Here is a 22749-nt window from a genome sequence, read left to right as displayed (position 1 = left end):
TTACAGATTATAACCTCTAGTAATTTGTCATTGTTGCAAGCAATAGCTCAAAGATTACTGGAAACGTTGATAGGAAAAGACATCCGAGAAGCTCATTTTGTTTTCACAAATAAGCAAGCATTTAGGGAGACTGTGAGCTGAAACGCAAACAAAACCAAACAAAGCCTGTGCCCGCAGATCCAGAACTGTGGCCTCAAACTCAGTTACACTTTGCTTTGAGGATGTAGAACATTGGCACAGCTCTTGGTGACTAATTTGGCACTGCAAGGCAAGATGGCGAGGCAGCTTATCAACAGCAAGTCACAGAATAAAACGTTTTAAAGAACAGTTTAAAGAAACCATCAGAGATCGTCCTCCAACAGCAAATGGAAACTAAACTTTCTGTGGGGAAAAGTGAGGGAGAAAGGGAAGAAATGGAGGTGGGGAGAGACTGATTGTTTGTCATGAATTTATTTGTAAAACAATAAATATTTAAAGAATTGCTTCCATTGTCTCTTTGAAGCACTGAGTTCTATTATTCCTGTGTCTATTTGCTCTGTTTTGGAAAAGATCAATGTTTTAAAAGAAAACACATCATGGGTAGTGTCCAAAAAATAAAAAATAAAACAAAATATGGATTCTGTGTTTGCCCTGTTCTGCCCTGTGCCTTACTGTCCAATTATGTGAACAACAGCAGACTCTGCGGCTTTGGGTGGGGGTAGGGGGTCTGGTCTTCTACTTCAAATCACACTCTTTGTTTTCTTTCTCCTCCATCAGCACACAAAGCTTCAAAAAGAAAACAGTTACTCACCATGTGCCCCCATTTTTTTTTTGTACTAGGCTCTGTTAGCCTTAATGTATATTTTCTCCAAACCAGAGGCTGGATCTGGACTGTGCTCTGCTTGCTTTTATCTGCTTCTGACTGATTCTCACAAGGCAGACATTCCATTGTGCTGAGCAAAGAGGATGCTGAAATCAGAGGGCAGGAGTCTCCAGGGCCCCTGCTACAGCAGCAGAACCAACCTCTCCTGCTCTCACACTGAGCTACCACCAGCATTTCTCAGAGATCGGTAAGAGCTTGCAGAGTTACATGGATTTAAGGCTCAGAAGAGAGACTCTAATTAAGCAATTAAACTGTCAGTCGGAGGTCACTTTAATACTCAGCCTTCATGAAAGGCAACATAATGGAGCCATTTTCATGCTGACCATACAGAGTCATGCCCAACCAGTGGGTCCCACTGCTGCCTTAGCAAGAAATACTCACAATGTGTCATTCAGGAGAGCCTGAGGTTAATTACACCAGCCACTCAAAAGGGACTGAGCAGAAAGTGCAAACATATTACCAAATTAGTTGCGACCTGAGCGCCAGTTGAGCTTTCTGATTAGCTCCCCACGATGCCATCACCATTTCAGTAGAAGTCAGAAAATTCGGTTTCTCTCTCTTTTTTCATTACAGCAGCATGAAATTCTAGAAAACACACTTCTGAGATGTTATCTAAGTTCTCATGTGGCTCAAAATAGTGAGATTGTATATCAATAATTGTGCCAGGGAGTGAACTCAGCACAACACATTCCCAAATGTGTCATCTGCAATTTTCCACTAAAGAGCTGATTATTGCAGGAGAAGAGACTACAGAATTCACTTATTCATGTATTCAGCCATGCATCTACCAGTAATTCGTGCACCAGATTTCTGTCTTTGGGATACAAAGACTACTGCTGCTGGTTACATGAAAGGGGATGGAGGCTGTGCATTACTGTTCCATTTTAAAATTTTCATCCATTTCTTCTTCTTGCTAAATGTTGCCTCCACAAGGCCAAGAGAGATGGCTTGGGGTCCCCTGTGGGCTTACCCTGCCTCCACTTAGGACCGCTGGGGACTGGACCTGCTACAGGAAGAGCTCTCTTCTGCAGGGCAAGTGGAGTGTGGAGATGGCATCCTACCCAAGGCCGATCCTGCGTCCCAAAGCAGACACCGAAGCTTAGCGAGTCTCTGCGAGTCTGACTGTGACCTCTGGAGTGAACACACACTGATGTCACCAGACCCCCAGTGTCTGTTTCTTCACGTCCCACCTCGCACTTCTCTTCCCACCCACAGACGCAACTCCTAACTGGATCCTCTTTCTCTGTGGGTTTGCCAGGCACTCAATTTTATAAATGAACCATCTCAGATCCCCCAGCCATGACGAGAGTGAGTGGTGGAGCCATGCCCAGACACTAATGCCTAGTGGGGTTTGGCACGTAGTTGACACCATAGATTAAATAGGTATATGGAGCCCAGACTACCTGACTTCAAGGCAAAGACACCTTCCACGTCATATCTGGAATCCTAACACTCTTACTTATATCAATAAATGAAGTCTGGGTTCATCCGAAAGAGAATTCAAAATGGTTCCAAAGGAACCCTAGTTTTATTTCTCCCCCTATTTTTTCAGTTGTCCTCTATTCTGCAGTTCAGTTCCTTGCATGTACACTGTAATTTTTTTTAAAGATTTTATTTATTCATGAGAGACAGAGAGAGAGAGAGGCAGAGGGAGAAGCAGGCTCCCTGCTGAGAAGGGAGCCCGATGCGGGATCTGATCCCAGGACCCCGGGATCATGACCTAAGCCAAAGGCAGATGCTTAACTGACTGAGCCACCCAGGTGCCCTGTACACTGTAATTTTTATATTTGATCAGAATACTTACTCTTACTTTAGGCTTGCTTATGTTTTAGTGCTGGCTGCTATTAATTTTTACGTGGTCTTGATCCTGACCCTCTGGACTTCAATGTTCTTATTTTTAAAATGAGACTACTACCCAAAAAATCAGCACATGACAGTAAATTATCTCTAATGTCTCCTCTTGCAACCTTAACATCCTATGTATCTACGCGTTTGTGATTATTAGTCATAATGTCTGTTAAAATTAATATTTCCAATTCTGATAATCCAAACTGTTACAGGAGTTGTAAAAAACGTGATTGCTGGTCGCATCCAGCCATAATTGACCTTGATATTTAATAGTACACTTGAGCTCTATGAAAAATCCCATGAACACAAATATTATCTGGCAGTATCATTGGCAGCTGAATATTTTTCTCTTTGCTAATGACTCTAAGCAACAGGACCAAGAAATTAACTTGAATGTCTCCAGAATGAATGATTGGCTTTGTAGGAACTTAACCTGCAGAGATGTTATGTAAGATATTGGACTGTAGGGTACGTTTCACATCCAGTGTCCATCTAGCTGTAAAGGATAGATGGTTGGTGCCTCAATGCTTGCCTTCATGAACCCCTGGACAACTAACTGTAACTGGAGCCAAGCTTCCAGCCTCGCCAGGACACTGCCCGCCTGGTTCCAAGCTCTGCCAGCCTCCCATCCTATTAACTGGGTCCACTTGGCAACTACACATAGCAGATCTCTACCCTAGTTTACCAGAATAGTCCTTCTTCACATTACTTTATCTATTTGTAAAGGTAATTTATAAATTGTACAAACAAAAATGACTTAGCTTATGTGTGATTTCTGTAACTTTCAATTAAATACATTTGCAAATCGAAGAAAACTATATATCTTAGGGTTAGCCATGTGTTTTAATTTCTCATCCTGAAAATATGAAATTTATAGGACCAATCCATCTCCAGATCTCTGCCTTGAACATGACTTCATCAGTTTTTCCATTTATCCCTTACATTCAGCTGTTCTTTTCTACCAGCACCATGCCTTCTCCACATGCTCAAGCTTCTCCATCATTAAAACAGACAAACAAAAAAACCATCTTTCCATTGGTCTTGCCTTACCCATAGGTTATAGCCTTTTATCACCTTATACCATTCACAGCCATAACTCTAGGAAAAAGCTAAGAAGCTCCTGTCCCTCTTAACCCATCATGATCTAGTGTCTTCCACTACTACCCACACCCATCCTGTTTCTTACTAGGTCATCAAAGACTGAATCCAGTGGCCTTGCTTCAATCCCCTTCCTAGCTGACCTCTGCTGGATTTGATACCTTCGATACCTTTGATCACCCACTCTTAAAATTGGCTTCACTCCTCATTTCTATACTACCACTCTCTCTGGTTCTCCACCTACTTCTGAGTGCCTTTTCTTAGTCTTCTCTTCCTCTGTTCCTCCATTTGCCCCTTAAATGGTGATATTTCCCAAAGAGTTTACTTGGCCCTTTTCTCTTTAGAAAATGCTATTATAAGTGATCACACCTACTTCTGTGGCTTTAACAACTACCCAGATATACAAAAATATCGTCAAATGTACATGTCCAGCTCAGATGCCACCCTGAGCACTAAACTCCTATGTCAAACTCTATAAAGGCCATAGTATGGACCTCTAAACTTAAAAGTTTCCAAAAATCAAACCCATGGTATCTACCCCTTTACTCACTTAACTTCGTGGCATCATCACTCACTCATTCTTCAAGTGAATAGATTTAACTCCCTCATCTCTATCACCCACCTCACCCTTTACCACGTAATTAGTCTCTAAATTTTGGTGATGGTACAACCACCATGAGTTCTCCAATACGTCTCTTTCTTGCCACACCCAAGGCCACTGCCCAAGGTTTTTCCACAGCTTCCCAAACAGCCTTCATGCTACCTTTCTCTTTCTCTGCCAACCCAGTCCTCACTTGGCTGCCTCTTATCATTGTAAAATACAGTTTTGAGTATGTGATTCCTCTGTTTTACAGAAAATTTCCCATTCTCTCTATAGGATAATTTCAGATTCAGAAAGCATGAGAGAGTTTGTCCAATCCTGAGGCCACTCAGAATGTCTTCTATAGACTCTTGGTCTCTACATGCTCACCCATGTATAGCCACACTCCAGTACAACGTCTTTTCTATTCCCACATGTCTGTGCATAGTCATACCTCGGTGCACAATTTCCCCTATTCTTTTCCCAAAGCCTCCTTTCTTGGCCTCACTACCACATTTCTACTGGTGAAATTCTGCCACTCAAATGTCATCTCCAATGTGAAACCCTCTCTGGCTTCCAGACCCAAATGAATCGCTCCTTCTCTTTTCTCATGATGATTACTACAGTTATGGCGTCCTAGGTACATGAGATGCTAGGCCTTGTGCTATGAGAAAGGTTCTTAAGCAGGTTCTTCTTTCACTGATGTCCTTGAGGCCCATGATCACAGATGGGGAGCCCTGGATCTTCAGCCCATTGCTCCTTTTAGTATTCCGTGCCGCCCCCTTTCCCAGGCTCCTTGAACATGCCTCTCGGAGGGCACTCACCATCAGCATTGTTATGATTATGGCTAGCATGAATCAATACCTTTCTACATGAAAAGCAGGTCACTTACATCATCTCAAATATCCCAACAATAAATCTTACACAGGTACTCTTATTCTCCCCATTTCACAGTTAAAGAAACTGCAGCTGAAAAGTTAACTTTCTCCAAGGCAACACAGCCTGAAAATGGCAGAATTCAGGCTCAGCCCCAGGTCTTCCCCACCACAAGGCTAGATTTCTTAACCATGGCACAATGCGATTGATGTAATTCATTTTTTATATCGAAGTCTTGCTCAAGTGCTTAGTGGCACCTGTTTCTGAATGCCCCATCTGCCCACAGGCAGGGATACTGCAACTACTTCATACGGGATTCCCTTTTTCCAACAACTTGTTTGGACTATTACATTTTATATTTTATCTCATCTGCTAGACTGAACTCCTCCCAGCACCTGTCTTTGGGTTTATTTTCCTGTCTCCATGCCTATGACCAGATCATATTTGAGGCTTCACTTCCTCCTATCTGTTGCCTCCAGCTAAGTTTGTTAAGTCAAGCCAGGTTGCAGGCTGAGATATGGCAGTGGTTCATAGCAAACCCTGTCTGTATATTTTTATCTCATGTAGGTGGATAGCTCTACTCATGAACACAGGAGGGGAAAAATGCCTTTTCCTAGGCTTTGTTTTGTTCACACACCTTTGTATGTTGGCTTTGTTTTGTTCACACACCTTTGTATGTTGAATTCTATGGGTTACGGACTTTACCAGAGAGAAGAGAAGATACCATACCTGGCACCATACCAACTGGGAGAGGAAGCAAATGGTGGAGAATTGCCCACTGCAGGCAAATCTACGAGGTAAACAATTTGTTTCTGGCCCATTTGAACTTCTCTTGAAGACCCCTTTTCTGTTTCAATGCTTTATTTCACCTTCATTCTTTTTTTTTTTTTTTTAAAGATTTTATTTATTTTTATTTGAGAGAGAGAGAATGAGAGACAGAGAGCACGAGAGGGAAGAGGGCAGAGGGAGAAGCAGAACCCCTGCTGAGCAGGGAGCCCGATGTGGGACTCAATCCCGGGACTCCAGGATCGTGACCTGAGCCAAAGGCAGTTGCTTAACCAACTGAGCCACCCAGGCGCCCTCACCTTCATTCTTAAAGACTATTATATTAGGAGAGTACCGAGTCCCTGGTTGGTAGTTATTTTCTTTCTTTAGACTGAAGGCACCATTCCATTGTCTTTTCTCCTTCTAATCATCACTGTTGAAAGTCAGGGTTCAGTCTGCCACTTCTTAAAAGGCAATCTGTTCCCTACCCACTCCCCTGACTGATTGTAATATTTTCCTTTTATCTTTCATTTTTTTAGATTAGTATATCTTTCTATTTATTTCTCTTTCTATTTCTACTCACTTAGTTGTTTGGGTTCCTTGGGATTCTTGTTTTTATAAATGTGATGTCTTTCATCAGTTTTAGAAAGGTCTTAGTCATTAGCTTTTCAAATATTGCTTCTGTTCCATTTATCTCTCACTTTTCCTTCTGAGATTACAACTAAATGTATGTTATATCTTTTTTTTAAAAAGATTTTATTTATTTATTTGACAGAGAGAGACACAGTGAGAGAAGGAACACAAGCAGGGGGAGTGGGAGAGGGAGAAGCAGGCTCCCTGCCAAGCAGGGAACCTGATGCGGGACTCGATCCCAGGACCCTGGGATCACGACCTGAGCCGAAGGCAGACGCTTAACGACTGAGCCACCCAGGCACCCCAAATGTATGTTATATCTTTTATAAGCCTCTTCTATGTGTCTTAACCTCTCTTCTATATTTTCTATCCTTTTGCTTATCTGTGCTTTTTCCCTAAATAGATTCTTCTGACTTATCTTCCAGTTCACTGTTTCTCTTGTCATCTCTGTCTAATCTGTCTAAAATACAAAAAAAAAAAAAAAAGCTTTGACTAGATCTTAATTTCAGCTATTATATTTTATCCAGTTCTAAAAATTTTAATTGGTTCTCGTTCATATTTGCAGTGTCACTTTATATAGTTTGCAGTTCCTTGCTGAGAGTTTCAAGTTTGACTTTTATCTCCACAAGCTTAGTAATCGTAATTGTTTACCAATCTGCCATATTAGTATGTTTATTTCCATTGTCTGTTATTCATATTGTATCTCATTTATGTTATATTATCTCCTCAGGTACATGCATATCTTTTATAATGTGCTGGCTATTGTCCACGAAAAATTATTAGTAGAAAGGAGATCTAGGATGAATTTATCTCCCTTTGAAGAAGATTCTAAATTGCCTTTGTCAGATGTCCAAAGGTATGTTAACAGTACAGGGTGCCCTCTCATTATTCCATGGCTTCAGATTTTGGGGGCCACTCAGATGACTCAAAGCTGGGATGCAGTCTCTGTGAAGGCTGTTTTATTTTCCTTATACCTAGGATATGGGATGGTTTGGCAGGACTTCCACCCTATTCCATCTCTGAACTCAAACTTTGCTTCTCTTCGCCCTGAGAGGCTCACAGAGGTGCTGCTAACCCCTTCTGGATCAGCAAATGCCCTATAGGTAAAAGCTATCTCAAATACTAGACTCACATCTCTCAAATATTAACTCAGAAATTTCACACTATCTTGTGAGTTCTGTGCTACATTTAGGAAGGTGTTTTTTAATATCATTAAATGTTTTTAATATCATTAAAATGTTTAAATTGTCTTTGTCAGGAGAGTTGGTGTGAGTCACTGTTATGGCAAGTGTATATTTTGCTCTATACCTTAAGTTTGTACAATGCTTTGCCAACTTAGATTTATAGTCATAAATCAACTGATCTTTTAAGTAGATTACTGATTTCATCTTGTAAAACAGTATTTGAAATTATACCATTTGACTGGACTATTTTGAAAACAACTTTTGAGTTTTCCTGAGTTAAATCTGAAAGCTAGCCAGTTGGAGTTTGTGTAAGAAACTGTCAGAAAATTAAATAGAAAGATCCATTAGCCAAGAGAATCTGGTTTATATTTGAATGAAATGTCTCTAAATACAAATGAAAGATGGAAAAATCTTTGGTTAAAAAAAAATCAGGTAACCAAAAAAAAAAAAAAAATGAAAAACAAAAAGAAAATCTCAAAATACATCCTCATTCACTCTTGCATTAAGGATAAAGCATTAGTTTCAGGTGAGAATGTATTTAAGTTGAAGGTAGTGACAGAAACTTTGGTCATCTAACCAACTAACAGGCATCTCTCTTTCTTCCACCTCCATCCCCCAATTTATTCTGTCCTATCAGACACTGATTTGTTCAAGTAGCAGATTGAGATATCCTGATCTCAAGAAAAGTAGAACCCATGAAAATCCTCAGAGGCTTAATAATAATTGATTTGAAGTAGCTACGATAAATTCGTTCCACTAAAAGTTCCCTATTCTCTCTTGCAGCTAATTCCGACCAATGATTATGTAAAGGGACTTGCGTGAAAATTTTGCTTCCTTGATTCAAAAAATACAAAATAGAAACAAATAGCATTATTCTTTCTCCCTTTCTCTGCATCTGTACTCAGGCAGGACGTTCAGAGCTACTGCAGCCATTTTTTGACCATGAGGAAACAAACACAAAATGACAAATCAACACACTAACGATGGTAGAATAGAAACTGAGTTGCTAAACAAACCCCGCAATCAACTACCTCTTGATTTGTATTTAGGTAAAAAAGTAAATGTCCTTATATTTTAAGTTGCCAATAGTTGGGTTTCCCATGATTTGACATTGAAAACATCCATAACTAATGCATTTATTAAATATGCTCACAAAGCAATGTTCTGACCCAGGTTTGACTAGAGATGGTGCTTGAAATTTGTGTCACCTACCGTAATACAAGAGTCCTGAGGCTCAAGGTCAAAATCAGTGAAGTTCAAGAGAACACGGTGATTTCTTTCCACCCGAATGACCCAGGAGCAGTCAGTGTTACGCCTATAAGGACTGGGGTAATTTGGAGAATGAATCTCTCCATTGGGAGCCTGGAAAATCCCGCCACAACCTGTAAGTAGGAAACCCAATTCAAAAATGAGAGGAATCCCTGATGCATAAAACTTTGCCCCATGACCTGATAGCACAGAACAATATGCTGCTTTGTTCAACCACCTGTTTTATGTAGTTGGTGCTAAACATTGTGCAGAACTGAATATCCACCATTAATTCATGCATCCCAACAAAAAGAAGGATGACTAAGAAAATCTCTCAAATAATTTAAATACTGATGACAAAAGTAATTTTTAAAAAAATTTTTTAAATACTGAAAAGTAAGTGCAAATAAAATCATGTTCTCATAAAGCCATAAAATGCCTCTTCTTTGCTCTCTAAAAATATAATATACTGTAAGAATAACACATCTCCTACGAATTTTGATAGCTTAGTAGTGTATGTTTTTAATAATTTAATATCTGCCTTTTAAAATTTAATATTCTGGACCTGGTACAGTTATTCAGTCCTTTTATTCCTATGATATTATCAAATACCTATCAATGTCTATCTCTATGACTTATCATATCTTGGAGTTATGATAATATAAACCTATAATAGAAAAATGTAGTATTATTTTCTAATAGTTGACAACCATTTTGGGTAATCTAAACACTATGTATACATAATCATATATATAATCCTCATTAAATTCAGGCATCATTAACTTTAGGGAAGATCCAACACACTTACTATACCACGTTAGGGTTCCAAAAGTGGGGCCATGAGGTAGCCTGGGGTCACATCTCTACTTTGGTATTTCCTAGCTATGTGACTTTGGACAAGTACTAACTTCTCTAGTTTCAATTTCCTCATTAGTAAGGTGAGGATTTGAAATTATCTTCCCTCATAGGGTGGTTGTGAGAGATGAAATGAGATCGTTCTCATAGAACAGTTGGAATAGATGCCTGGCACATAGGAAGCTGCTAGCAAACATGTTTTTATTAGTAGTTGTATAGGTTAACATCTGCTCAAATATTTTGTACATTCATTTTTTATTTAAAAAAATCTGCAACAGGTAAATATTTTTAGACAGCCTAAGATCCTAGGCAGAAAGTCACTATATAATACAATTCCTTGGAATTCACAAATTTAACATTTATAATTTGGGCATCTGCCAAGCATCCAAAGATCTATGCCATGGCATGAAGTAATTTACCACTTTGCTGTATTTACCCCAAAATAATTTACCCCAAGTAATTTTCCCCAAATTTGAGGCTGGTAACCAGGCCTGAGGCCCTTGGAAAGTAAGTTAATCTAACCAATTTCGCCACTTCCGCTTTCACCATGGACTTGCATACTTGCATGCCCTAGTTTTCACATATTTTAACTCTGGAAGTTAAATTCTATCACATTTTTGGGGCACCTGGGTGGCTCGTCGGCTAAGCAGCTGCCTTGGGCTCAGGTCATGATTTCAGAGTCCTGGGATCGAGCCCCGCATCGGGCTCCCTGCTCAGTGGGGTGCCTGCTTCTCTCTCTCCCACTCCCCCTGCTTGTGTTCCCTCTCTTGCTGTCTCTCTGTTAAATAAATAAATAAAATCTTTAAAAAAAAAATTCTGTCTCATTTTTTTTAGGGAAGAGTATATGCCAAAGCAACCTTTGCCATTTGAGGAGTCACTAAGTTGTCACTATATTAGGCTTCATACCTCTCTCTCCAATCATTTCATAAAATTTATAAGGGTTCAGGTTAAGTATTTTGAGACACCTCCTTGGTTCACTCACCTCCGGGGACTGCTTGCCATGAGGCATTGAAGCCTCTCCCATTTACAGAGCTGTCGGTCTTGAAGCGGATGGCTAGCTCATTTCCAGTGCTGGAGACCTGCATGGGATTCTCAGATGATCTTTGGGCACACAGCTGAGATATTCGGGGAGAGTGGAAATCAGGGCCTCCATAGATCTAAGACGGAATGTAGAAAAAAGGACTGAAATTAAGAGATATATTTAAGCAGTGACAGCCCTTCCCCTGACCTCGTTTGACCACCAGCTCTTGGATTCTATTAGCATGAGAGACTGAAATCTCAGCCTTCCTGGATGGGGATGAACTGTAAACTTGAGCTGGATTTTCAAAGGCACTCCCTCAGCCCTAGGAACACATAAATTCAACCACCCACAAAATGCCTGCTTATTTTATCAGTCAGAATTGTACAGCTGAACTGAACAGATTATTCCAGAATCTTCCCTATCTCCCCTTTTCCTCTTTCCACGTCTTCATAGGATTTCCTGCTTTCTTTGGCAGAGGCATTGCTGATAAAACAGTATCAAGTCTGAGTTTCTAACTCTTCTAGGCACATAGAATAGTCTTAGCATAAAGCCATATTGTTTGTGAAAGTCAGTTCACTGAAAGGTGTTGATCTCCCAGTTGGATTTTTTTTTTTTAAAGATTTTATTTATTTATTTGACAGAGAGAGACACAGCGAGAGAGGGAACACAAGCAGGGGGAGTGGGAGAGGGAGAAGCAGGCTCCCCACAGAGCAGGGAGCTGGATGCGGGACTCGATTCCAGGACCCTGGGATCATGACCTGAGCTGAAGGCAGTCGCTTAACCAACTGAGCCACCCAGGCGCCCCTCCCAGTTGGATTTTTTATGATCTTCCACTTTGCAATCTGAATACTTTATAAGATTGGGCATTTAATATAATATTTTACTTCTTCAGAGAGAGTGAAAATACAACCTCTGTATCAGTGTGTTCTGTGGTATCCTTAAGAAGGGACTCCCCCAGATTCTCGCTGAACCTACTCCCAGAATCCTATTGGTGGGAACATGACCAAGAGCAGTCGACTTCCTCTGGGAAATTGCCCTGGACTCTGCCCATATCTGGACGGCTCCCCCTAGATCCGTCTCAAGTGTTCTCAGATCTCCTAGGCTCCTCAGATTGCAACCATCTACCTGACCAGGACCCCAGTGCCCAGGGACACATTCCTCTCAGCAAGTGCCCCCCACCCCCACCCTGGGGTCTCAGAGTCACATCTTTCTGGCAGATGTGCCCAGCTCAGGGCAGGTCTCTAACCCCTCACACACTGATTTCTCAGTTGGGGGTGGGGGGGATGGAGGGTGGGGAAGGGGTGGGAAGATAAGAATCAAAAAAAAGTACTGAACCCCTACCTCCGGGCCTTGCCAAACTCGAATTTGTAGCAGAAAGACCATTTTGGGGGACAGCTTTCAGGCATAATGGTATCTGGGTCCTTCCCTCTCCCCCACATGCATATACTCATAATTCCGGGGCTCCAGGGCGGAACCAGAACCGGGAAAGCAGCGCTTGGGGAGATCTGTGCGCAGGGCCCTCCCACTCCTGGCACCTGTGCCGCTCTCTCCCCATTCCTCCTCCCGCCCCAGGCCCTCGCCCACCCTCAGGGCAGCTGTTGATTGATAGGGGGAATCACTCAAGTGTTCTCTGAGGGGAGAGAGCGAGAACAAGAAGCCTACTTTTGGCGAGGCGTGTGTGATTGGAATCTATAATGATTTCTTTGTCTGATTAATTCCCCCCAGCCATGCGGCAAGGGCCAAATGAATGAAGCTACTGTTCACAGAGGGCTGAGCACAAGGACTTTAATTGCAAAGGAATGAAGCAGGCGGATAGCTTCAAGCTTATTTTCATAGGAGGAGCTATGTTTGTGTGGCCCCCTAAGTCCCATCAAAAGCAGGACTTCAGGAGGAGCCCTGTGTGGCCCTTTACACGTACACATGTGCAAATGGAAGGAGCAGATCGCTTCTGGCTTACAGTGTCCTTTCCTCGTTTCAAGATTGGCCTGCCCGCCACCCGCCCCCACAACACAGTCCTCAGAGCATGGAACTGACAGCACGAGCTGTGCGGGCCCAAGAAACAGCACATATTTGGAGAGAACTCTGAGCACAAGGCTTTAGTTCTGACAAAGAAAACTTGCACATCGGCAAAATAGTCTTTGTTTTCCCTGCTCGGGGTCCCCTTAAGATCACAAACATAACAGGTATGAGGGTATGAGTCCGCTGGGCCTAGAAGCCTCTAGGAGAATCAACACTGCTGCTTTTGACCTTTTTCACTTCCCCTCTTACAGGGCTGGGCTCAGTACAGACCATGGAAGAGAGACCAGAGGGAGTAAACTGCCCACACCAAGCAATTGTCTTGATTTATTGCCCCAAGGAGTGGATTTCCTTTTCTGCTTTATGCGGGTTCAGGCTCCTTTCTCAAGAGACTGAAGTAAAATCAGCCAGAGTGTTTCCATGACCCAAACAATAGAACAGTACTTTGGGCTTCCACAAATAACACCAATAGTTAACGCATGACTCTTCAAAAGAGGAAAAAGATGGAAAGAATTTCAGGGTGTGGTTCATTCAACTACAGCATATGACTAAACTTTAGGGGGAAAAAAAATGGGTCTGATGATGGGAGATTAAAAAATGTGTTTTTAGCAAATGCTCAGGATATAGAACATTTCAAAGCCTATGGTTTTAATCTGTTTTGAACATTTCTTTCTGCTCTGTTAGCTCCATTTATTGTTACAATCAAGTCAGCATTCCAGGGTTATGAGTAACCGAACGGCTGTTGCTTAATGCAAGCGGCCACTTTCTGGACACTGATTTTTCAGGGAAAAAAAATATTGGCTCCTGGTAGAATCTGGTGAAACCCAGGTAGGCCCCATACCTGGTGACAGAGAGGTCCTACGTGGCTGTGCTCAGAACAGGAAAGGATAACACACAGCCTCAGAACAGGCGGGTCAAGAAAGCCAGCAGTGTCTCAAGGCCACGTAGCCACCCCGGGTAACATTTTGAAGCCTATTGCTAGCATGTTATCAGCAGCTATGGTATGAGGGATGGAAAAAATCATTTTATCATCATTCGTGCACATTTATTACAGCACCTTCCACCTGACAGAGCATTCGCTAAGATGTCAAACAAGGTTTTGGAACAAAAAGTAAGGAGGTTACTCATTTCAGCCTTAAGAAGTAAGCTTTCCCAAAATACTTAAAGGGGTTCGAAATATTCCCCCCAAACCCTGATTTTGATGGAACATGGGAGACCACCTTGTCCTAACAAAAACAAGCCCCAAGCTGACCGTAGCCTCTCCTCAGAGTGCTTTCTGGGCAGGCACAGGACCTGCCTAAATGCCACTGCCTGGAGACCCTGCCTTTTTCCCCTGACCCCCGAGCCGCTTGCAGGGAACAGCCCTAGTCTGCTTTCTCATATAATGGGTGTGACAAAACCCATAGCACAATGAACCCATTTACATTTTGCCAACTGGGCAACAATCACATGCACTTTGGAATGTGAAAATAAAGGGTTCGGAACATTTCACATTACTGTGGAAAAGTCTGCTGCCAACCCTTTGTGTTAAGGGGTTTTATGCCACTGAAAAATATCCTTGCTGGCAAGAAAGACCATTTGAACTTCCACATGCGAGTGTTACTCCGACTCATACTGTGAGTGTGAATTTCGAGAGCCACCTTGTTCTTTCTTCCTAAAAACCTTTCCTCTTCTGAGATGGAGTCATGACTTGGCAACAACCAGGACCAACATGAAGACAAGGGTTGAGGTTTTAACCCGACAACTTACCCAGCTCCGTCTCTGATTTCACTTACTGCAGCATTATCCTCCTTTAGAGAGCCCAGAGCTGCTCAATACAATTCTGTGATTCTGCGTCCACTCAGTGAGGGCATGATTTGAGAACCCCATTTCTTTTCAAAGAAAGAACTTGTTGGGACACCTGGGCAGCTCAGTAGGTTAAACGTCTGCCTTTGGTTTAGGTCATGATCTCAGGGTCCTGGGATCGAGCCCCGCTTTGGGCTCCCGGCTCAGAGGGGAGTCTGCTTCTCCCTCTCCCCTGCCCCTCCCCCAACGCGTGCCCGTGCTCTCTCTCTCTCACACACACACAAATAAAAAAATAAAATCTTAAAAAAAAAAAAAAGAAAGAACTTGTTTTGTAGTTAAATGATATTTTAAGTATTAAAGTTTCCTCTAAAGTCCATACCACTCATTTCAACATCTTGAGCACCACCCACATCTATCTATCTTTTTGTACTGGCTTATGTGGAGTGTGGAGTAGTGGATGGATTCAGCTCTGAGTTCTTCCATTCACTGTCCTCGTGCTCATGGAAAAACCCATCAACATTTTTGAGCCTCTGTTCTGATGATGGTAAAATGGAGACAAAATTCCCTTCGTACCTTACGGGACTATTTAACATTCAAATGGGAAAATGGATGTCAAAATCCCTTTGCAAACCACCAACAATGTGCATTATTATGGTGTGTCAATCAGAGACATATATGCTTTCATTCATTCCACAAATATATATCATGTGTTCTACTATTTGCCAAGTACTTTGCAGCAGGTATAGCAGTAAAGCAAAACCAAAACAAATACCCAGCCCTTGGTGGATTTGAAGTTTTAGTAGATACAGAACTGATAAGGATCAGGAAACACTATGGCCATCTCTAGAGCTGAGGTGGTAGGAGCTTTGTATGTAGGAAGCCATTAAATTTTGCAGAGAGGTTCTGTTCCTAATGACTAGATCCCTGATTATAATAGATTCTCAAAGGTCATCTCAATTATCTGAGGTAAACCCTGTGCAGTGGTGTCGCATTTTGTACCCTGCACCATGGGGACCCTCCTCAGATGGCAGCTGCAGCTGTGGCCTCACCCTAAGATCACCCCCTCTATACTCTGCCTCCCCACTGTCTTCCCTAAGGGAGCCTTCTCAGACTAAAGTGGGGGGCAGTAACAATCCCAAGTACAATCCATCAATGAGGACAGGAGTTGGGGGACCAGTGCCTGGTTGCACCCTTAGAGGGATGGTTCTGATGAGCAGTCCTCATAGCACCTCAGAGGGTCCCAAGCCCAAGGGACCCCCAGGGGCTCCCCTCACTGGCTCTTCCTCCTTCACCCTCCTTCCTGCTGTCCCCTCACTCTTGCTTCCTGGTACCATCTTCAAGTTAAATTGCCTGCCACCAAGTTCTTCAGGCACTGCTTTTAGGGAAACCCAAACTGAGATATTAATCCCATTTGTTCATCAACATCACTCACAAAGAACTGAGACTCATCAAAATGTCTGGACATAGAACACTGTCGGCCATTGGAAATAATTTAGGAAGTTTTGCAGAGAGATCTCCAGTTCTACCCCAAATTTGGAATGGCTGATAAGCAATCTAAATTCCTACCTCCAGGACGTCAAAGTTGCACCTTACATGATACTCCACATCAAAGTCGTGGATGGTGAGCTGAATGCTACTCCCAGGGGCTGTGGTAATGTACCAGAGGCACTCCTTGTTGGGGGGATACGTGTTGGGGTACCCGGGGCTGCTGAAGGAGCCCATAGTCCCAGACAACTCCCCACCACAACCTGTTGAAACAGCAAGGCTCAGTCAGTTCCAAGTGGGCATTGACCCCTGCGAAAAATTCAAAAATCCAACCAACCAAAAGATAATTGAAAATGTACAATGCCTAATTTAGGGGAAAACTCATAAAGTTATAATAAAGTTATAATTAAGCAGTTATAAAACAATGAGAAAAAAATCGTGGCTACAACTTTTTAAATGTATTCTTAAAAAACATTGTTTACATCATTTGGTACAATAATTCTCAGTCCTTATTCTCACCACATCAAATCCTTGGTAATATATTTTAAATACCATTCTAATTTTTAGATTTTCTTCATTTTACTTAGGAAAGAATTTTACAGTAGGAAGTTCAATGAACTAAATGAAAAGTGTTAGTGAATACCATGTCTCTCAGTCTTCAGTTTCCTTGTATGTAATACATTATTTTTAATTCCTTATCAGATCTAAGATCTAGAATACTAAGGGCTAAAAATCATTACCTTTGTATGAGAGACTATAGGAAATTAAAAAAATATATGGTATGTCCATAGCAGCTTCATTCATAATTGCCAGAACTTGGAAACAACCAAGACGTCCTTCAGTAGCTAAAAGCATAAATAAATTGTGGTACATCCAGACAATGGAATATTATTCAATGCTAACAACAAATGAGCTATCAAGCCAGAAAAAGACTTGGAGGAAATGTATATACATATTTATTAAGGAAAGAAACCAGTCTGAAAAGTCTCCATACTATTGGATTCCAAGTGTATGGCATTCTTGAAAAGGCAAAATTATGTAGACAGTAAAAAAGATAAGTGGTTGCCAGGGGCTAGAGCAGAGGAGGGATAAAAGGCCGAGCACAGGTTTTTAGGGCAGTAAACCTACTCTGTATGATACTATAATGGTGGCAATATGTCATTATACATCTGTCAGTCATTGAATGCCCAATGCCAAGAGTGAACCCTAATGTAAAGTATGGACTCTGGGTGAATGAAGTGTCAATGTAGGTTGATCAGTTGTAACAAATGTCCCACTCTGGTTGGGGTTGGGCAGGGAGAGGCTGTGTATGTGTGGGGACAGGGGTAAATAAATGGGAACTCTACCTCTCACTCAATTTTGCTGTGAACTTAAAACTCTTAAAAAATCAAGTCTGTTACAAACAAAAACAGTAAATGATACAGGTCCTGACCCAGAAAACTTATATCTAAACACCAACTAAACAAACAAAAACTGGATATATAAAACCTAAGCATGGAAAACCCAAACATGAAGCTTATGTTTTAGGTGTATATATTATGCCCTAGAAAGTAATTAAGGCAAATCATTACAAGAAACAATCAGATATTTCACCATGTGATATATAGTAAGAGAAACTGCCACTAAGTGCTTAGATGTGTTTTACAGTTTTTTTTCCTATTTGAATACTCATAATAACCACGTGAAACAGGTACTACTACATCTGCATTTCTCAAGTGATCAAATCAATGCAAACAGAGGTCAAGTGGCTTGCCCAAGGTTACCTGGCTTATAAGTGGTGGAGCAGGACATCCATACAAGCAATCTGATCATATCCAAATACTTAATTACTGAATTCTACAGACTCACGTAGTTTGTAGGAATTCAGAGATTTGAGAAGGGAGAGGAAGAGAAAACTTTGTGAAAGAAGTAAAATTTGAGGAAGGCTCAGATTTTAAAGACAAAATTAGAAAAAAAAAGATAAAATTAGGAAAAAAGATAAATCACCCTTTTTTCCAATAACAATTTTTGGTGATTAAAAAACATTGCTTAGGGCATCTGGGTGGCTCAGTTGGTTAAGTGTCTCACTCCTGGTTTCCGCTCAGGTCATGATCTCAGGGTCCTGAGATCAAGTCCTGTCAGGGCTCCACGCTCAGTGGGGAGTCTGCTTGAGATTCTCTCTCTCCCTCTCCCTACTCGCGTGTGTGTGTGTGTGTGCTCTCTCTCTCAAATAAATAATAAATAAAATCTTAAAAAAACAAACATTGCTTCTCTGTCAACATATCTAAGCCACCTTTTCTATTTTTTCAGAATATTCTTTATTAGTTGGCAAAGTCTTCCAAGTATCTCCCCTCATTCTGCATCAAGACTTTTCTTGATAATACCTCCTCACTCCATGAACGTATGTGCATTGTCACATGAGTGCAATTAAACTGCCGTGACTTCAGACAAGCTCCTAAAGCTGAGGTCATGTCTCCTGTCCATGCTCTACAAACGTGCCTTATACAGTGAGTTAGAAAAAGCTTTTATAAGGGTTCAAAAGAAATATTCCCCATATAAAATCTCCACTTAACTGAAAATGGCTGAGGAGAATTCTAAGAAGAATCTTGATTCGGTAAAGAAATCTGATTCTAGCCCAATATGCCACTATCTTCTCGAGTTGCCTCCTCCTTCCCTTTGAAAACCCCGTGTTTTCAGACTTAAAGTGTCACACAGGGTAGTGCCTTTCCTATGGCCTATAAAGGTCCTAATCTTCATTTCTGGTTAAAGCCCTCTGAAAAAGCTGTTTAAAATTAGCCGTGCTGATATTGTTTATAGACTGTGGTGGATGTTAAAAAAACAGGAATGCCATGAAAGATTAGAAAATATTTTTCCTCCTAGAACAACACATGGAAAACACTCCTGAAGCCAAAATCAGCACAGTTTACGAAGCCCCACTGCAAAACCGCAGGGGGCGCCGGTCACAGAATATGCCATCAAATGATGCCCCCTGAAGTCTTGCAACATAGTGACCCATATAAATCATCTGAAGATGCAGCACCTTCTACTAAAGTACACCATAGGGAAGCAAAAATATTCTGTTACCCTGCCCCCCCCCATTTTTTTCAACCTACATTTTTCAGGTCCTATGGATCTTGGTATCAGTTGTATCAGATTAAAAAAAAATCAAATGAAAAAAAGTCTTTGGAGGAGAATAACTTCATGTCCACATCATATAAAAGAGAACAAGGAGATGGAAGCTTGGATATCTCATCTCTGCATTTCTTTACTTCACTTCAGTTCACCAGACAAACTAATTCTATTTTTTTTTTTTATCATAGTTGATTCATCTAAAAATCTGCAGGACATTTTCCATTGTCTTTTCCAATGGTTTTAGGTTTCCTTGTAAATTCTTTTGCTAATAACAGAACACGAATACCCTTAAACTGGTCAATGTAAGCTGGAATGATAATATCAGATTCTTGGCATTCAGTGATGCTTTGAAAAATTACAGCGTTTATTTTATTCACCCACTTACAGCTCTGGAGGCCCACAGTGTACTTTTCCCTAAGATTTAAAACAAACATAAACAAAGTTTACAAAACACAAAGCCAAACTGTACTTTTAGGTATGTCATGTTCTCTTCTCATCAATAGCACTTAAGTGTGTGTCTTTTAAGGAGAAATTCCAATATTCCTATTGTACATTCATTTGGTGGTATTTTATGGTAAAACTATAAAGTACTGGAAAATGAAGTTAATTCTGATCATATGGTAGAAATTTCACTCTTTCTATTTCTACATTCTGAAAAGAGATAGAAATAACTCTCCAGTTCCCATTCATTCATTCATTCATCCAATAAGTGTTTATTGAGCATATACAACACTATGAGCCGTGTTATAGAAGCCAGGTGTATTTAATGCCTCTGGAAAAAAAATCCATTTACAGATCTAAAATGTGCTCTCCCCACCTGCCCCTCTCTAAGTTATTAAACTCCTTTTGCTGTTCCTTCAGTTTGCAAAGAATAACTTCAGTAAGTTTTAATTTGGAAAAAACAGTGAATTCTGTTTTATCCTTTACAAGTTAATTGGTGGTAAGTTATAAATAATAAATAAATGGTCATGTTGAGCTGCTAAAAGATATTTTAAAAGTTGTTAGTTTTGATAGACTGTGTTAGCATAATTCTCTTTTGGTACTTATTTCCAGTCCACAGATGAGAGATTTTAATCAACATTTAGCCAGTTATGCTTCACTCTCTTGGGTATCATCACTTTTTCCTTGATTTTGGTATTTTTTGACAAATGTGTAGATGGTATCAGGCAAAAGAAAATATGTCAAAATATACATTTTAAAAACTGAAAAAATGAATGATTCTGTTTTTTTTTTCCCTATGCTCTCTTTTAGTGGTAAGGGAAAGCATATTCACAAAAAATTATGAAAATTTCTATTAACTAAAAAATTAAACACCAAAAAATTAAATATGTAATGAATTTATTTGATACTTTGTTTCATAAATTCAAGCTATCATTCGGCTAACAGTGAAACATTAAAACAGGAATTTGGAATTGTATAATTATGGATGAAAATGAAAAATTACGAAGTCACACTAAGAGCTGAACTTTTTAAATTACAAATGAAAGCAAATGACAATTATAATTCACAATAAATAGTGGATTTTTTAAAGAATGTATAATGTGAGTCTTCCGAATTTTATTTATGCATCATTTCCACTTAATTAGCTCTGGAAAAGGGAGTCAGTTCCAATACCAGAAATATGATTTAGAACCATATCAACATATACTAGCCCAACATCAATCAAAAGAAATATGAAGATAATCCAAAAGTCCCATTGTGTGTAATTCTGAAAAAGAGAGAATGTGTTCCAAATGCTGAAATGAATCAAAAGCTAAGTTTAATTCTGCCTCATCAACAATGTCTTACTCATATTGGATAGCACAGCTGTTTGTTTTATTTGATTTACTATTTTTGCACCTCTTGTGGAAGAAACAAGGTGTGTTTTTGTTTTTGTTTTTTTATTTGAGAGCGAGAAAGAGCACAAGCAGGGTGAAGGGCAGAGAGAGAAGCAGACTCCCCGTGAGCAGGAAGCCCAATGTGGGACTCGATCCTGGGAACTCCGCAATCATGACCTGAGCCAAAGGCGGACACTCAACCAACTGAGCCACCCAGGTGCCCCTTGTTTTGTTTTTAATAAAGATTGTGAAATTAAAAAATATACCTATTTGAGAAGGTGCTTTATCTCCGTAGTTGCTATCAGTGTTCCTAATGTCCAATACTAAAAATTTTCTACATAAACAAGTATCTTCATTTTACTTTCCTGTTAAATTTAAATTTGGGGAGGGGGAAAATTTTTTAAAAAATTAAAAATAAATAAAAGAATTAATTAATTAAAAATAAATAATAAATTGGGGCATGTGGGTGGCTCAGTTGGTTAAGCATCTGACTCTTGATTTCGGCTCAGGTCATGATCTCCGGTCATGGGATTGAGCCCTGGGTTGGGCTCTGTGCTGGGCAGGGAGCCTGCTTAAGATTCTCTTTCCCTTTCCATCTGCTCCTCCCCTTCCCACCCTGCTCTCTTTCTCTCACTCTCTCTCTCAATAAATAAATAGATAATAAGATAAAGTAAATTTGATGGGGGAGAACAGGAAGGGGAAAAAGTGTTTTGTTCACTGCACTATTTTGTTTGGTGTAGGGTTTAGGATTTGACAATCTCTTGTTAAACTACACTTTCTCCTGAATGAATCACAGAAGGTAACATCTTTTTAAATCCATCCACCCATTTTGGAGACGGAAACAACAAGGCTTCTGGAAAATCGCAGGTGTCAACATCTCAGAGTAGAAATAATGGTACAGACACGTGTGAATATTACAACTAACGAAACGGCTGAGAAAGCACACAGGTATGTGTGGCTATGCAATAATCTAAAAATCATGTGGTTGATAGTCATGCCCGTGACTTTGGGTGGGTGACAAGGGGGTCACAGGAAGGGGAAGGATAGAGAGGTGGAGGTTGGAGATGAAGGAGGTTACATCAACCAATCATTATCAGGAAATAACATAGGAGGTGATGTTTAGGCTTCCAGTATCCTCTCCATCATCATGTTACCTGTCCCAGTCAAATGAATAATAAAATGTAAAAGAAATAGAGAAGTTTTCTATAGCTGGGCTTCAGGAATCTAAAATAGAGGAGAGTGACTTAGGAAAGCATTTCGGGGATTGCCATATGGAAAATGATCAAGTGAGGAAAAGACTAACCAAGGAGCATACAATGGAGTGAATACAGGGCTTTGAGAGAGACATTTTTGGAAGAAATAGAGTTAGAGTAGCTCTTTATAGCCAGTTAGTAAGAGATTTTCATGGAAGAGACAACATAAGTTCAGAGTTGCCTAATTTGCATGTTAGGTTGCAAAACTTTTGAAAATATAATAATATTCCAAGTAAAGCACAGGCTGGGTTCCAACCTTGGCTGTGTTACTACTTGCATAACTAATTTAACCTTTCTCATCCTCAATTTCTT

The 22749-nt window shown here is 40.5% G+C and overlaps 1 protein-coding gene across 1 annotated transcript in view; it reads right to left on the bottom strand.

Moving 5' to 3' along the window:
- CUBN (cubilin) overlaps positions 1 to 22749 on the bottom strand; it is a 264425-nt gene that overhangs the window by 131618 nt on the left and 110058 nt on the right. The window contains exons 29-31 of the mRNA XM_035021543.1: positions 16338 to 16519; positions 10932 to 11106; positions 9059 to 9228 (exon numbers count right to left, since the gene is read on the bottom strand). Of these exons, the coding sequence (XP_034877434.1) occupies positions 9059 to 9228; positions 10932 to 11106; positions 16338 to 16519 (527 nt within the window). The remainder of the gene's footprint in view (positions 1 to 9058; positions 9229 to 10931; positions 11107 to 16337; positions 16520 to 22749) is intronic.

Source organism: Mirounga leonina, unplaced genomic scaffold, assembly GCF_011800145.1.
Source record: "Mirounga leonina isolate KUSES-001 unplaced genomic scaffold, KU_Mleo_1.0 Mir_175, whole genome shotgun sequence".
NCBI lineage: Eukaryota > Metazoa > Chordata > Mammalia > Carnivora > Phocidae > Mirounga > Mirounga leonina.
Note: the sequence above shows the minus strand (reverse complement) of the source record. Positions and strands in the feature narration are given on the sequence as shown.